Source organism: Micropterus salmoides, unplaced genomic scaffold (assembly GCF_014851395.1).
Source record: "Micropterus salmoides isolate LMB-PRFRI ecotype aquatic unplaced genomic scaffold, ASM1485139v1 Ms_hic_scaffold_20, whole genome shotgun sequence".
Classification (NCBI taxonomy): domain Eukaryota; kingdom Metazoa; phylum Chordata; class Actinopteri; order Centrarchiformes; family Centrarchidae; genus Micropterus; species Micropterus salmoides.
In genome coordinates this window covers 12,239,508-12,256,121 of record NW_024041151.1, presented here as the reverse complement: position 1 = coordinate 12,256,121, position 16,614 = coordinate 12,239,508, and the positions used below count along the sequence as shown (strand labels likewise).

Here is a 16,614-nt window from a genome sequence, read left to right as displayed (position 1 = left end):
CAGGTTCACATTTTTTCACTGTTGACTCAACTTGGGCTGTAGGAAATTGACATTTAAGAAAACAAATTATTCTGATTAAACAATAATCAGAATAATTGTTAGTTGCAGTCCTACTAAAGACCTCTTCACTTTTTCTACTAAGGGAATCAACGCTGTATACAGTGATCTCGGTTAAAATACATCAGAAACTCCTGTTATTCCATGTAACACTGCAAAGCAACTGGACACTGATTTAAAAAAACACTACACACGTGAGGTAACTCAGTACCAGTGACAGCAGTTAATGAAAGCTTTATTTATAGCACAGGTCTGAGCCTAGAGAACTGACTGAACAACATCAGCAAACCTTCATCGACACACAAAGAGACATCCTTATCGTCAGCATTTCTCTGTCTCTCCACTTAGATCACCACCAATCTTTTTCTTTGCCTGCACTCCCCCTGCACTGCAGCCCTCTCAGGCTCAGTGCTTTGACCAGCTTTGTCAGAGAAAACAACGAGGATGTGGAACGGCAACGCAGACAGGACTGCTGCGATGGCCAAAATGAAAACACGCTTATCTTGCCGAAGCTGATGGCCAGTGTCCATTGGCTGTCCAAATAATTGGGCAGCGAGTCAACAGGAAGTTTTAGGATGCATGCCTTCTGAGTTTGGCCATCACACAGATATGCGTGCGGAAACACATAACTGGCACAGACGGCCACAAGTATGAGTTTATTACACAGTGACACAGATGCCTCTGCTCTGGGAACACATTCACTAGTTTTGAACTAAAATGGTGTCATTCATATTCCGTGTTCCACCTCATCACTCACTAAGTAGAAATATGAAGTGGTGGGACAGGCTCATGTAGGGTGATGATTGATGAAAGTCAGATTTATCTCTACTTTCTATCACAATAATGTTCACCTCTGACACGCCCTTTAATCTCCTAACGCAATCTAGCAAATGAAAACATTGATTAATGCTTCTATGACAGATGACCAGAGTGAATTCATTTTACAACAAATTTACTTCAGGGGAACGAAAATCATGAGAAACATTTTTTTTTAAGACCCAGTTGTCAGGATTTTTCTTTCTGTCACATTTTTGTTGTGTCTCTCTGGTTAATGGTCTTCACCGACAGCGTTTCCGGAGCTCACATGCTAAATCCAGACTCAGGCTATTTCTGTTTTACTTGTTTTACTTTTGATCACACATCCTCCTTTGTTGCTAGTTCTCTTTGGTTCACATGGGGAAAGACAGAATAAATGAGTTTCTCTGCCTCCAGTAGTCACACCATAAACCAGAAGTCGGGTTTCTAAGGTTCAAAGGGCTTTCCCAAAGGCCAGGCTGACTCAACCTACCAATTTTGGCTGTGGGGAGTGCAGGTGTGAATCTGCCCTGAAGCCCGCATCACTGCTGAAAGGTGATATTAGAAGGTATTAGTGAGTGAGCAACAGGTACTTTGTCAAGTCCACTCCCTGTTTCATTCTCTAGCGTAGATCAAGGGTGGTTCACCGCCTTCTCCCAGTGCCAGGATGTTTGTCTACGTCTTTTCCTTCCAACATAATAATTTGCAAACAAAGACGCAGATTTAGCTGAATGGCGTGTTATTTACATGTTATGCTGAAGAAAAAAAACACTGTTGCCCTAAAGAAATTCGTTTTGCCAGTAGCATCCTGATCTGCATCTGTGTGTGTCTATGTGTGTGCATGAGGCTTAGCACTGACAACATCCTGTATCTAAATCAAAACCAATTTGGATATCGGACAGACATTTGTTTTGGGTCGTAGACTGCACACCAAGTATGAATTCCTGGCATGCACAGCGTACAGATTTACAGTCTCATGGCCATGAATGCATGATATACATATGTCGAATTGGTGATCCGTCATAGCGAGATACGTTTATATAAGGGTGCCAACATGTTTCACACAGACACACAACATCACATGCATATTACAGCACACGCACAGTAGATGAAAATCATCCTGTCAAACACATTGCAGGCCAAAAGAGAACTGTACACGAAACATGATGACACCAGGCTAAAAGTGCATTAAAAGGTAATGTCAGGTTGACTTTAGAGAGCTTTGCTGTGGAGCCACTTGTGGTTCTTCTCTTGGATCTATATGTACTGCACCTTTCGCTATCATCATAAGTGTCAGTCTGCCTGTATCATTGATGTAATGTTTCAGCCTCCCAGCATTGCGTGCAAGTGTTCAAGTGACAACAGCTGCCGGCCCTCACCAAATCTCAACACTGCTAACATTTAAATGGAATATTAATCCCCCAGTCAGTAGTCACTGAAGCTGCCAGTGGTCTAAATGGTTCACTCGTAAGGTTTTTGGTATTTTAACAAACCTCAAAGTGTTGTCATGCATAGTTTAAAGATGTTTGGAATTAGTCTAGAATTAATCTCATGTTATACTGGAAGTCACCACTGAAATAAATAGGTTGAAAAGAATGTTTGTGGTTTCATACCAAGGGCTGAGAGCTTCCATAAATGTCATATGTGGTTTATATATACAGTTGTTTTGGCATTTGGCATTTTAAAAGCAAGTCAAATATGAAATGATCATTCTGTTTGGCTCAGTTTGTCTTTTACACATATTGACAACAAAACATATATATTTACACTCCTTACAAGAATATCCAAAAGTACCTTAAGATACAGCATATAATCCATCATAGTAACCATGATGTACTATATTCTTTTCTTGTCAGAGGTACACTGGAAAAAGAAGAAAACAGCATTGTTAGAAAATGTTGTACTTGTGGTAGGTACTAGGTATTTATCACGTCAATTTATGTTCCAACAAAAGCTCTGGACTTTAAGTCAAGTCTGAGCCTTGTTTCCTTGTCCTAAAGTTGAAATTGATTCCCCTTACATAATGGTATATTTACAGAAGCCTTGGCAGGACACACAGACATATTTCTTTATTTAGTTGGCATGCAATCAGAACAGAGACACTTGGCTTTCTGTCAGCCCTGTGACCTGCCTGAACGTACTGACCCATTCCGTCCCTGACTGTCCTCATGACAACTTATTACAGCTCTGCTCACTCACACTACTCAACAGCTGCCTTCAAACCAGTGCAGTTCACTCCCTTTTCATCTTGTGTGAGAACAGAGGAGTGGATATGTGGTGACTGAATTACTTGTTTTTATCAAGGAACATTTTTGTAAAGTAGACTTTCCGCATTGTTGCGCCTAACCTTGTGGCTTCAGAACCCAAGCAGTCAAGATATCATGTTTGCCTTTCTGCACTAAAGAATACAGAGAATTTAGATGATGTAGCCATTATTCCCTATTTTTTGGTGCCATGATTACCTCCTTCCCCATGGGCGTCTGTGGAGGGACAGGAAAGTCAAACAATCCTTGTCCCCTTTGACCTCCGTACTCCTATTCACTCTGTTACTCATTCAGCATCAGGTGGTAATGGATAGCCATAGCAACTCTATGGAGTCTGTGTTCTCCACCAGACAATGTCTTTAGGGACTCAGGTGGAGGCTAATGTTGTGGTGTCTGCCTTCACATTATGTGGATTGACAGGCAAGGACCACCGTGACATCAGGAAGAGAATTAGCCATCGATACCTTGCTGGGGGTCAGATGAAACAGGACACCCATTATAGATGGGAAGATGTAGCTGCAGAGAAGGGCTATACACCAGAGTCTTTCCAACGTGCCAAATGTAAAGAGAATTTAGAATATGAAAGAATAAGAGTTTGAATCATTTTAATTATTCTCTCTATAGTCTCTGGAGATTTTTATCATTTAACATTATCAACCATCATAATGGGAAGATGAAATTAACAAATTGTCATCTAGGGCTTAAACTTATAATTGTTTTTATCATCAATTTATCTGTCAATTAATGTTAGATTGAGTAATAAAATGTCAGAATGTGGTGAAAAAAGCTCATCATCTGAGTCTGAGGTGATGTCTTCGGATTTTTTTGTTTTATCCTAATAGTCTAAAATCCTGTTCCATTTCCAGTGATCCCATGAAATCCTCACATTTGAGAAGTTGGATGCAGGGGATGTTTGGGGTTTGAAAAAGTTATTTGATTATTAAAATAGTCGCCAGTTTCAAACTTGTAGTCTTCAGCACTGACTGACAATGACTCAAGTGACTTGGCAAATTTATCAGATTTCGACCGCTCCCTCTGGAGCCACAAAGGGCTTCATACAATTTTAAGGGTTTGCACTGTTCATTTGACATTTATTTGTTTTGATAGAGTTGCTATACAGTTTTTGTGTGTTTTATTTGGTAAATAATGAGTGGCAAGGGAATGTAAAAATATATATATAAAGACTAATTGTCTAAATTGCTGTCAATTAATTTTCAGTCAGTTGAATACTTGACTATTTATTTGGATCAGCACTATTGTCATTGTTAGTTACATTTGCAAAACAAAACAATTACAATACAATACCAAAACTTAAAAAATATAGTGTAGTGTCTATGTTATAATAATAATTGTTTATGTATCACATTAAGGCTAATTTAAGTCCACTTGCAAAAAGGCAATATTATTACATCATTATGCTCTAAACAGTTTGAGGTTGAATATGCTAACAAAGCATCACAGTGTGAATGGGACATCCCATGTTTGCTTATGGGGTCAAGCCCTGTGTCAAACCAATGGCCTTTTCAAACCAAAGCCTTCAGAGAGATCTGCCTATTGTTCCCATTACAGTGCTCAAGAGAGGTATGTGAGTGTGTGTATGTGTGTGGGGGGGTGTACTCTGCAACCCCCTCTTCAAACCTTACCTCCCTCCGCTCCTTCCCCTTTCTCTTTCACACCCTCTCAGCTGTGCTCACTCACTCATTCTAAGCGAGGCCAAAAACTGGTAGAGCAGCTCCTCATTTAGGAACTCCCGTCCTCAAATTAACCCAGACAGCCAGGACTTTGTAACACGCTTCTTTTCAGGACTGCCAGAGACAGGAGTGTGGAGGAGACATGGAGATGGTTCATCAGGCGATTCATAGTTTGCCACAGTATGGATTAACTGATTTACTATCCTCCAATCAAGGTAATAATAAGTGTGTTGTTGATTTTTACTATTTTGCGCCTGTTGATGGGTTTAAATACATTATCTCTCCAATACAATACAATGGACATATTTCTCTAAACATATACTGATGTCTTTACTACAGACTTCTTTGTTGTAACAGCTGCACTTTGCAGAGGAATTACATTATCTGAAGGTGATATCATTCATGATTGAAACTCTGTATATAAGGGTGCCATCTGCTGCCAAACCAAAGATGAAAAAGGAAACAAAGGTAGTTTTTTCCCCGTCACCATTCCATATGAATGAACAAACATTTTGCATTGTTGTGTGGCTTGTCGCTCGGTGAGTGACTTCCTGTTCTGTTGGAGGTATTTATGATGTGTGGACTTCTAAGAAGACTATCATTAGACGCAATATTGAATCTTAACTTGCCCCTGCTTGCATGCAAACAAGAAGACTCTTGCAGACAAGAGAGAACAGACACTGATGTATTCATTTAATCTCCCACTGTACACACACACACACACACACACACGCACACACACACACACACACACACAGACACACTGGGAGAATTATGACACATATTTTTGTCATTTAAAGCTGAAAGGTACTTACAGGGTCTGCATTGTTTTCTGGGCCAGCAGCAGCTGCTTCCTCCGCTTGGCAAACAGCACAATCAAAGTCTGGAAGAACTTTTCTCAACAAGTCTCTCACAAAATGTGGCCTGCTTTTGAGCAAACATAATATTTTTATGTCATTTTGAATCCTTTACCACCCACTCCCTTTTGGGCAATGTAAATTTGACCAAACTGACCATTTTTTTAATGTTAGACCCTTGCAATGAGGTAAACACAAGGTTTTCATTGATTTGTCACAGGGCATTAGGAATAGTTCTACATATTTGTCTGTCTGAAAGTTAAGTTTCTGGCTGTTCATTAAATATGAAGCTACAGTCAGGAAGCAGTATAGCTTAGCATATATACTAGAGACAAGAGGAAACAACTAGCCTGGCTCTGTCGCTAAGTGAAAAAAATCCAACAAACTTATCAGTATTTCAATTTTTAACACTTTTTAAATTGGTACAAAAACAGAAGTAAATATTAAACAACTAAGCTAAGTTACAAGTCTTGGCTGTAGTTTCATAGTTAACAAACTGAGAGTAGTGTCAATCTTCTCGTCTAACTCACGGCATGAAAGAGTGTATTTCCCAGCTATTCCTTTCACCAAAAAGACTATCAATACATACAGTTTATATGTTCATATTCATGTAACAATTTATAATAATAGCATTGTACATAGTGCTAGCATCATTTGGCAGTGACAATCAAGGGTAAAAAGATGAATACTGTTTCTGTGATCCTTCCATCCAATGTAACACGCAGAATGAATGCACTGCATTTTACAGGACTTACTCACAGAGTGAAGCGTATCGGGGCTCCAGGTATTTGTGTGCAATTACAGCACAGTGGGAGCCTTTGTTGTCTCCCACCTGTTTTGAGCCATTAGTTAAAGACTACTCTGCAGCAGAGTTTTGACACTTATTATCGCCAGTGGTCCAAACTGGAACAAACAGTTAATAGCTGTCTGCACTCAACCCAACTCAATAATAATAATAATAATAATGCATTTTATTTAATGGCGCCTTTCATAACACCCAAGGTCACCTCACAGACAATATACAGATCACTGCATAAAACAATACACACAGCGAACAAGCCGCATACAGATAAAATGCATTAAAAATTCAGTACAACATGTTATAAAAAAGCTTGTATAAAAAGATGTGTCTTAAGACGCGTTTTAAAAGTCAACAAGCAGTCGCTATTGCGAACATCACAGGGAAGAGAGTTCCATAGGCGGGGGGCAGCATAACTAAAAGATCTGGCACTCATGGTATTTAGTCGAAATTGAAGATGAAGATCTGAGAGCACGTGAAGGGGTGTAAACATGGAGAAGTTGTGTAAGGTATTGGGGTGCAAGATTATGAAGTGCCTTATAAGTAAGTAGCAGGATCTTAAATTCAACTCTATACTTTACTGGAAGCCAGTGCAATCGCTGAAGAACTGGAGAAATGTGCTCAGTATAAGGAGTTCTAGAAAGAACACGAGCTGCAGAATTCTGAACTAACTGAAGCTTATGTAGCAATTTGGAGGGAACACCTGTGAAAAGAGCATTACAATAGTCTATACGTGAAGTGACCAGTGCATGAATAAGAACTGCAGTATTATTATTTGAAAGAAAGGGGCGGAGACGGTTAATATTACGCAAGTGGAAGTATGCGATCCGCGTGATATTATTAATTTGAGCTTCAAAGGATAGTGTGCTATCCATGATGACACCCAAACTTTTAACCTGTGAAGAAGGATAGATTACAGTATTGTCAATGTACAAAGAAAGACAATTAGATCTAGACAAACAGATCAAGTGCCAATAAGCAAAGCCTCAGTTTTGTTGCCATTTACCTTCAAGAAGTTAGCGGAAAGCCAATCTTTAATTTCAGCTAAACAGCTGGACAAAGATGGTGGTGGGAAAGAACCAGTGGGTTTGGCAGACAAGTAGAGTTGGGTGTCATCCGCATAACAGTGGAAATGAATCCCATATTTCCTCAAAATATAACCAAGAGGGAGCATGTAAATAATGAAAAGAAGCGGGCCCAAGACAGAACCCTGGGGAACACCAGTAGTTACTATGGATGTTCTTGATCGAAAACCTTTTAATTGGATACGCTGACTGCGTCCAGATAGATATGACCTAAACCAAGACAGAGCAGTGCCAGTAATACCAATAGAAGCTAATCTGTCAAGAAGTATCTTATGTGAGACAGTATCAAAAGCAGTGCTCAAGTCTAGGAGGAAAAGTATGGATAAAAGCCCAGAGTGAGCTGCCAACAGTAGATCATTGGTTATTCTGACAAGAGCAGTCTCAGTCCTATGGTGGGGACGAAAGCCAGATTGAAATTGTAATTGAAATTATTATTAGAAAGATGTTCATGAATTTGAACTATAATACACTTTTCCACCTTAGAGATAAATGGTAAGAAATTGGACGAAAATTATCTAAATTAAATGGATCACCCCCTGGTTTCTTAAGAATGGGAGTAATAATAGCAGATTTAAGAGATGAAGATACAGAACCAGAAACAAGTGAAGCATGAACAATTTTAGTAATCAATGGCGACAGGGCTGGTAAACAAGCTTTCACTAAAGGAGTAGGTAGAGGGTCTAACTGACAAGTCGAAGATTTAGATTTACCTATCAGACCCACTATCTCTGAAGTAGTTGGTAGTGTAAAGTTAGAGAAAACAGAGTGGGGAGGTGTGTAAGTGATAGACTGACAGGAGTCATTGTGAAGAGTACCAGTAAGTAGGCCTAATTGGTGATGTACATATTCAACCTTAGATGCAAAAAAAGTAAAAAAAACCCATCACATAAGTCCATGGAATACATATCAGATGGCAGAGAATCAGGTGGTTGCAGAATATTGTTTACCACCAAGAAAAGGGACCCGGAGTTCCCATTACTAACTCCAATTATGTTGGAGTAGTAATCAGATTTAGCCTTGGACAGTGCATTTTTATAATTTCGAATATGTTCAGCATACATTTCTTTATGAACAGTAAGGCCAGACCTGACATATAACCGCTCTAACCTACGGCCTTAAAGTTTGCGTAGTTCAGGTGTAAAAGGAGCTGAGTGTACAAATGAAACAGTTCAAGTTTTCACAGGTGCAAATTCATCTAAAATCATGTTCAGTCCATCACTGTAGTATGTAACTAGTTCATAAACAGTTGATAAATCCATTTTACTGGAGAAGATGGCAAGTTCATCAGCAAGAGTAGGCACATCAATGTTCTTAATATAAAATGTGATCGAACGACACAGGTTTACCTTAAAAACTGCCAATTTGGCACAAAAGGACACCAGTAGGTGATCTGATATGGACAGATCAGAGACAGTACAATTATAAGGTGTTATACCAGAACAGCAAACAAGATCAAGAGTATGCCCCTTAGTATGAGTGGGCAATGTGTTAAATTGTTGCATACCAAAGCAATCCAAACATGATCAAAATTCACATCTAAATGCATTACTGACATTGTCTATATGAATGTTAAAATCACCCAGAATGATTACATTTGGAGACATGGAAGATAGATAAGTCAAAAGTTCAGATAAGAAGGCATTATTGCTCTTGGGAGGATGGTAAATAGTTGTGAGGATGGTAGGAATTGCACCATTGATTTTTAAGTCAGTTGTTTCAAAAGAAGAATATGTAGACAAAGTTAACTGAGATACTTTCCGAATACTGGAGCATCGACCATGCCACAGAATGGTATATAGGCCTAGTAGAAAGGACGACCCAGATATAGTTCATCCGCACCGGTAGCTCAGTGATCTTTATAGTTGATCCAAGTGCCAGAGGTACCACGAAGAACAGTCAGTAACCAGCAGGCAAACCGGCAACCGCAGAAAGCATCAACACGTACCAAAACTAGCATATAAACCCGCCGAATCAGCGTGGATACACAGGTCGGAGTGGCTCCTTAAAATAGTTTAAAACAGTTCATAGATGCATCCATGCATTCATAAGTGCAGGAAGCTTTAGAAATACACAGCAGTGGCAGCTAATAGCGCCAGCGTTCACCCGGAAGATGGGAATTATGACACACACACACACACATAGGGTAACTATAAATAATGATAAATAATGATGCAGTTGAAGTACAATGTTTCTTGAATGTAAATAGCAGAAGTTAGTATAAAGTTGTCATTTTATAGGGGCTCCACTGCGGAGAATATTGTCAAAAGAATTAAAGGCAAAAAATTAAAATGTATGGCATCTCTTTTGCTGAACTTTTTTCATGGGGTCTAAGTCTCAAGGAGAATAAGGAATCTTCATCTGTGTGTCTTCTTTAATGCAAGCTGTCTTCTGAAGTACCAGTCAGCATGCCTCTATAAAGCTGACAATTGTTCACCGCTGAGTTCCTAAAACTTTGGAGCAGTGTGCTGAAGCGTGGTGAATCAGGGGAATTGTGACAGCTGTCACGGTTGTCTCTTCAGGTACAGTCGTACTTTAAGTGAAGCCCCCTGACTGTCTCAGGCAGGGAATTCCTGCTAGGATTGGTCTCATTTAAGAAGTGATGATTGAGGGGTTGTTGGTTTTTTTTGAGACACAGTGCCAGTCACACCACAAGCAGTCTAAGAATTGTGTACTAGAGAATAATACTTGCTGGCAGCTTAACCACAGCCAGTAAACAATCTGTCAGACAGGAGCCTCCAGTCATTTTATTTAGTGGACAGATATGGAGAATTTACCCACAGGCGACAAGATGATATTTGAGCTCAAGGTTTTCATCTTTCTGCGGTTAATGCTTAATTGAGCAAAATTCTGATGGGTGCGGAAGTTGCAGGTCAGGGAATGAAAAGCTAATATTTGTTCCTAACAGGGATGTGGCTTTGGTTTTCTCTAATTATCTGTTTATCTGATGGTGATTTTAACCTGGAGTCATATCATTGATTGTGTCTGAGTTCTGGAGACAATGCTGAGTAATCTGCGAATGCTGTGTGTTTATGATTGGACTACACATGAGTCTCCAAACAATTAACACTTGTGCATTCAAATATTATTATTGCATTTGGCTCAAAAGAGGTCCCATAGACAAAGAAACAACACTATTAATCCCTGGAGCAGTTTACAGCACTATGTCATTCACTGAAGTGATGACTCAATCATTGCAGCTGCTAGGTTTTAGTCAGTTTCAAATAAACCCCTTTGCTCTTAGTTACAGACACAAAGCAAGGCACTGGGCTGAAAGCTGCCAGTCAGCAAAAATAACAGAGGCAGCTGGTATTACTTTGTTGTCACTTGTGTTTTTATCATCTGAAGAAACTCATATTCAAGTCATGTTTCAGCCCAAGAATGGATGTAAACCCATCTGCTGATCCTGATATTTGTTTCATTAGAGGTCATATTCAAATGTGTTCTTCCGATATATTAGCTATATTAGGTTAATGCTTATACTAATACTAGTAATACAGGTTACAGGGCTAGAGGTGGGATACTACATAGGTAGTAAATGACAAATATGTTCCTCAGTCATAAAGAATGATAGTTTAGAAGATTTTGTCTAGGAAGACTGTCCATATGCTAAGTGAGTTTGACGTATCGTCCGCCTTTATAAAACATGTGTCCAATTCAGCAACTGCGGAAGAAAGTTGAGCATCAGCAGGAAATGGCGGGAGGAACAGGAGTGTGTTGTAATAGCCATGGTATGCTGTAATGTAATCCTGTTGCATGCTTGTTTAACACCTTCACAACCGTTGTTTCCTAAAGGAAATACTGCCTTTCCATTCAAGTAATGGAAACACAGGCTCTATGTTAAGGGCTGATTGATTTTAAATATGGACTAAAGCACTCACAGGGGCACCAAAGAATCACAGTTACTTTGCATGACAATCTATGCAGACAATGCTGTCAGGGTGGAGAGGCCTGTGACTTGAGAACTGGCCAAATTGGCCAGTGTGACTAATTGGTGTCACTGTAGAATCTATCTGACAGATCCACATCAGTGATCAACAGATGAGCATTCGATTGATGAAGTTGCGTAATATGACATTTTGACCAAATGTGTACATACCTGAGATGTTATACAGGCTGGCTTGATAAGTACTGGCTGGCTGCTCAGTTATAATCGTCGAGTGTGCATCTGTTAGAATGCACTCCCTATGTTCAACCAAGACTTTTGTAAATGATGATTCCTGAGACAGTTGATCAATTTACTGCAGTCTAATAAAATATAAACATTGTGTGTGTGTGTGTGTGTGTGTGTGTGTGTGTGTGGTTTTGAAAGATAAAACCTATACAAGGTAGCCATTAATAACATTTCACTACTACTAAATGCAATAGCATTCTATAGCCACAGATATCAACTACAACTTGACTACAACACATGCATACAGTTCGCTAAACTGTATGCATCATTTGCAACATTACACTTAAATTACTGACGTAAGAAACTGTCAGAAGTATAAGCATATGTAATTTTGGACCATTTGGTGCCATTCCCGTTGATAAATGATGCATTTAACTACTATTCATTTAAAGCTGTAATTACAGAATCATCATCAACTGCGCAATAACGGTGCAGATTACACGACTTTCAGCGTCGGCCAATCGGCGTGCTGTTCAGACTACACAACTTGCCGTCTTGTAACGGGGGTCTTGAAGTCGTTGTGGCGTTATGTGACTGATTGTTTACCGGGGGTCACACACTACACAAGCTGATAATGGTTGCATCACCCGACGGCTGGTCTCCAAACCATGTTTTGTCAAGAAAACACAGATGAAATGTGAAACGGGAAATGACGCAAACCTACACACGAAACAGCTGTTGTTTGTTATTATAAAGATAGCAATTATAAAGACAGAGAATATGGGTGAAAGAAAGTATTAGCACACGCAGGTAGCAGGGATTGTCTGAGCTACAAAGAGAGCTGGAGCTGAGTAAAAAGTGTTTTGCAGTGAAAAAGTAGCTGCCTGCTCTGTCAGCTGCCTTCTCTCATTGGCTGGATGTGAATGCTAAGTCGGCCTACTCCTCCAGATATTTGGCATGCTAGATATCTGGCTGGCGTCGGCGATGCGTCAGCGATGTTTTGATGCGTCGTTGAGTAGTTCGCACATAATGACTGGCAACCTCTGATCGATCACTGATTTACCCATGATCCCAGCCTGATGGTCGCCGAGCTCACTGACCAGCAAAACGGGCTTAAATTTGTGTAATGTGAAGTAGGCTTAAGTAAACATCACAAGTTACATTTCTCTGGACACACACACAAGAATGAAAGATATGCAAGCAAACGGTGGATCAACTGTGAATGGAGTAGCAACATAAACTTAACAGACAAACTTAGCCTGTATTCGGAACTGCCTACTACATACTACCGGTGACCGCAGTATGCAGTATGGACTACAGACTGCAAATTGCTTTTCATAGTAGTATGCAGTATGAAACTGTTAAATCGAGTTATTTTGCAGTATGCTAAGTCAGGCTTAGCCGGTTTCCAGTTTTGGAAAGTGAAAGTAAACAAAAGGAACAAAATAATACCACTTATGACGTTTTTTTCTGCTTTAATCTTGTGGAAGGAGAACGAGGCTGCAGCCTATCTGTAACAAACACTGATAATTTTACAAAGCAGATGTTTTACAAAAGTGCATTTTTCCCAGGCAGGGCTTAATAAATGACTGCAAAAATAACCCGCACCTGCTCTGACCTGCTGTGAATTTTACATCACTTTCTCTCCAGGACCACAAAGTGAAATGCATATGTCATTGTTATCAATACATATTTGATTATTGACCTTTAGTCAATAATCTGCATACACTTCTTGAAAGTTACATTTATGGCTTTTTATTCTTTTTTTGTCATTAAGTGTCATAATATAAGTATTTCCTATGTTGCATTGTATCATTTTGATTTCTTCAGTAAGGAAACTGTACAAGCATAATTATACTTGATTGTTGGTCCATATGCTTGCAAAGTTAATTTTAAACTGTTCGCAAAATGTTCTTAAGTGGTTACCTAGCTTAAATGATAGGTGTGGTGATATTTTCAATTTCACTTCAATAAATGCCATTAAAAAAAAATAAAAAAAACATACTGCCCATTGTTCAAAACCTAAAATTATATGCCTGAATATTCTCTTCTATGCCAATTATTAAACTATTGAAAACACATCAATCAGACACACTGTTGAATTGTGTAATTTAAATTGTTAATTTATTTCCCACAGATACCATACCACTAGAGCATTAAATGTGTTGTGATCCACAGCTGAAAACAGTCCACAATAAAAGCACAATGTCTGAGTGAAGTTTTCTTAACACACAGTGCCCAGCTGCATTATTAAAATGAAACTATATATTTGTGAGCCATTTCTAATCATTTCATTTTTAATATGCACATGGACTCAGGATTACTTGCTTTGGACCCTTAAAAAACCTTGGCGCGGCCATGGGGACTGTCGGTCTCCATCTCACAGTGGACATACCAACATATCGATATTCTCTCTCTCTCTCTCTCTCTCTCTCTCTCTCTCTCTCTCTCTCTCTCTGAATTAAATCTACGATTTTATCAGCAGGTGTCAGGACTTTGTTAAACGGAGGACTTTGGGTTAATAATCTAAACGTGAAGCGCTTTATATAAACGAGGTATTTTGGAGCGACGGAGCTTTTACAACGGCCGAAGAACCACTCACGTGTGTGCATGTTAGTGAGCTGCACATTTACCGGCCGATTAGTGCATCGTTTCTTGAAATGACATCGTGGGTGTGATTCCTTCACTTGAGAGGTGAGCTGAAGCTGCCTCTTTGCTTATGTTGCAGTCACAAATGGACAAATAGCAAACACCAAACATTAGCAGAAATTATTTCATAAGTTTAATGCAGATGCAGCTTGCTTTGCATGTTCAAGTATAAATGTGTGGGTGTGATTGACAAAGTGAATCTGTCGTGTCTACTCCATGTGAGGTGTAGCTACTTAATAAGGCTCTGAGGTAATAGTGGGTGGTGACTAATTACTGGATCAGGAATAGAGGGCATTAACCTACTGTTAAAAGGAAGACCGTGCTTCCTGGACGCAAATCACAACTATGGGTCAAAACTTCAATGTTTTTAATCTGAGAGTTGGTCTGCGCAAGTTCTAAAGGCGTCCTTTACTGTTACTCCAGGCACAATATGGATGGATGGATGGATGATGCATGAATTGTACTGGCTGCAATGATATTTGGAAACCATAAAGAAACATTCCTTTATTTTAAACAAATACATATGAGCACGTTCAGTTCTACAGTATGAATGCATAGAGGTTTCTTTTTAAAATAAATTAGGCATAACTGCTAACAACCCCATATATGAACAAATTTTCAAATAGAAATGGCTTGCTTGACCACATTCACTGGTAATATCTAATGTTTAACAGTGATTAAAATGTGGAAACAGTCAACACAGTAGAGCTCAATGTGGAACAATTGACACCCAATGCAGAAACATACACAACATTAGACGGATATCCGTGAATCTATTGCTCCAGTGCATGCTGGGAGGGTTCCCAACACACCTACTTCACGTAACTGTAATCTCATGATCCCCAGCCACGCAATCATATTAATGTTAATCATGGTTTCAGCTTCTACTCATTTTGTCTTTATTTCAAAATAAGAGGGCCCTGTTAACAAAGCTATCATCAAACTGCTTTTAAAGAACCAAATTAGATAGATGAGAATAAACCGTATTATTTTGGCCACATTTGAAGAACAGGGCCCAGCTCTCTGACACACCAAAACACACAGTTCTGACAATACTACTGATTCATTGATATCCTGAACTGCATCAATCAAAATGTGAACTGAGTGTCTAATTCATGATAGTGACATTGATAATAATACCTTACATTTAAGTAATTTGTTGACAGATTGGAGATGAGAATGTTTCTTGAAAAACATTAAAGCTGTTGAATTCAGTAGAAAATGAATTCAATGGGAAATATATGTGTGCATGTGTACCAAGTGTCTAAAACTATGTTTCTGATTTTAGCGTAATCCCATTCTGGCTATTTTGAATTTCACTTTAAAAATGTACATGGATTGGCAGGAGGAACAGGAGTGTGTTGTAATAGCCATGGTATGCTGTATAATCCTGTTGCATGCTTGTTTATTACCTTCACAACCGTTGGATTGGTTCGTATCAGAAAACAGTTCAAGTATATTTTTTTATGCTTCATATAAAGTCACTAGGAATTCATGTTGGTAAACCTGATCCCTTGGCTGGCCTTTCATTTTGGGTTGTAGTAGTCTATAAATATCTTTCATATGCAACACACAGATCTCATCCTGGGATACAATCAATGGAGCAGGATCCTCAGTGGTCATAATCATAAATAATTCAACCACTATGTCTCTTAACATCCCATCTCATCTTATAATAGATCAGGTTCATCCCTGTGAAATGCCATAAGTCGTTGTTTGTTTGCGGAGCGGTGCAAATGGTTCTATTGTCATAGTAATCGCTGCAACCAGATTCGTTATATGAAACAAGTCCAGACCCTCCACTCCAGTCTGTCTGATATCACATAACAGCAGAGTGCTTGTAGCCATTATCCACAAGTCGAGTCAGGATAGCTGAGCCTGTCTCTAATGGAGTATACACTGGTGCAGAGCCCAGAGATATAAACATTTCTTTTGATTTATAACTTCGGGTGAGTTAAAAAGGCAGTGTGTGTGTGTGTGTGTGTGTGTGTATCCAAAATTTCCATATTTGTTGAGACACCTAGTGGTTAGGTTCAAGTAAATGATCACGGGAAGGGGGAACGTTTCTCGGTGCTCAACTGAGTTTGATGATTTTATGGCATCACAACTTGTTTGTAAGCCAATTGAAGTCCAGTGTGCAAATTTCACAGTGTATTGTGAAATCTTGAAGCCTCCAGCACACATACACTGAAAATGGACTTTTCAGTGAAAAAGGAGGCATCTTGTATCTAGTAGTTAAACTTTTGAAATGAACAATATTTGTGTGTTCAAAGATTCAGGATTGATGAGGGAAAAGAAGTAGATGG

General features: G+C 39.2%; 1 protein-coding gene across 4 annotated transcripts in view; it reads left to right on the top strand.

Moving 5' to 3' along the window:
• arhgap24 (Rho GTPase activating protein 24) overlaps positions 1 to 16,614 on the top strand; it is a 75,522-nt gene that overhangs the window by 43,651 nt on the left and 15,257 nt on the right. The window contains exon 1 of one of the 4 annotated variants that reach the window (XM_038734280.1): positions 4,935 to 5,022. The exons of 2 other annotated variants lie outside the window; for them this stretch is intronic. In XM_038734280.1, coding sequence (XP_038590208.1) covers positions 4,950 to 5,022 — 73 coding nt within the window. In that variant the 5' untranslated portion in view covers positions 4,935 to 4,949. Of the gene's footprint in view, positions 1 to 4,934; positions 5,023 to 14,200; positions 14,354 to 16,614 lie in introns of those variants that run through there. One more of the 4 variants, XM_038734283.1, reaches the window with a different exon arrangement.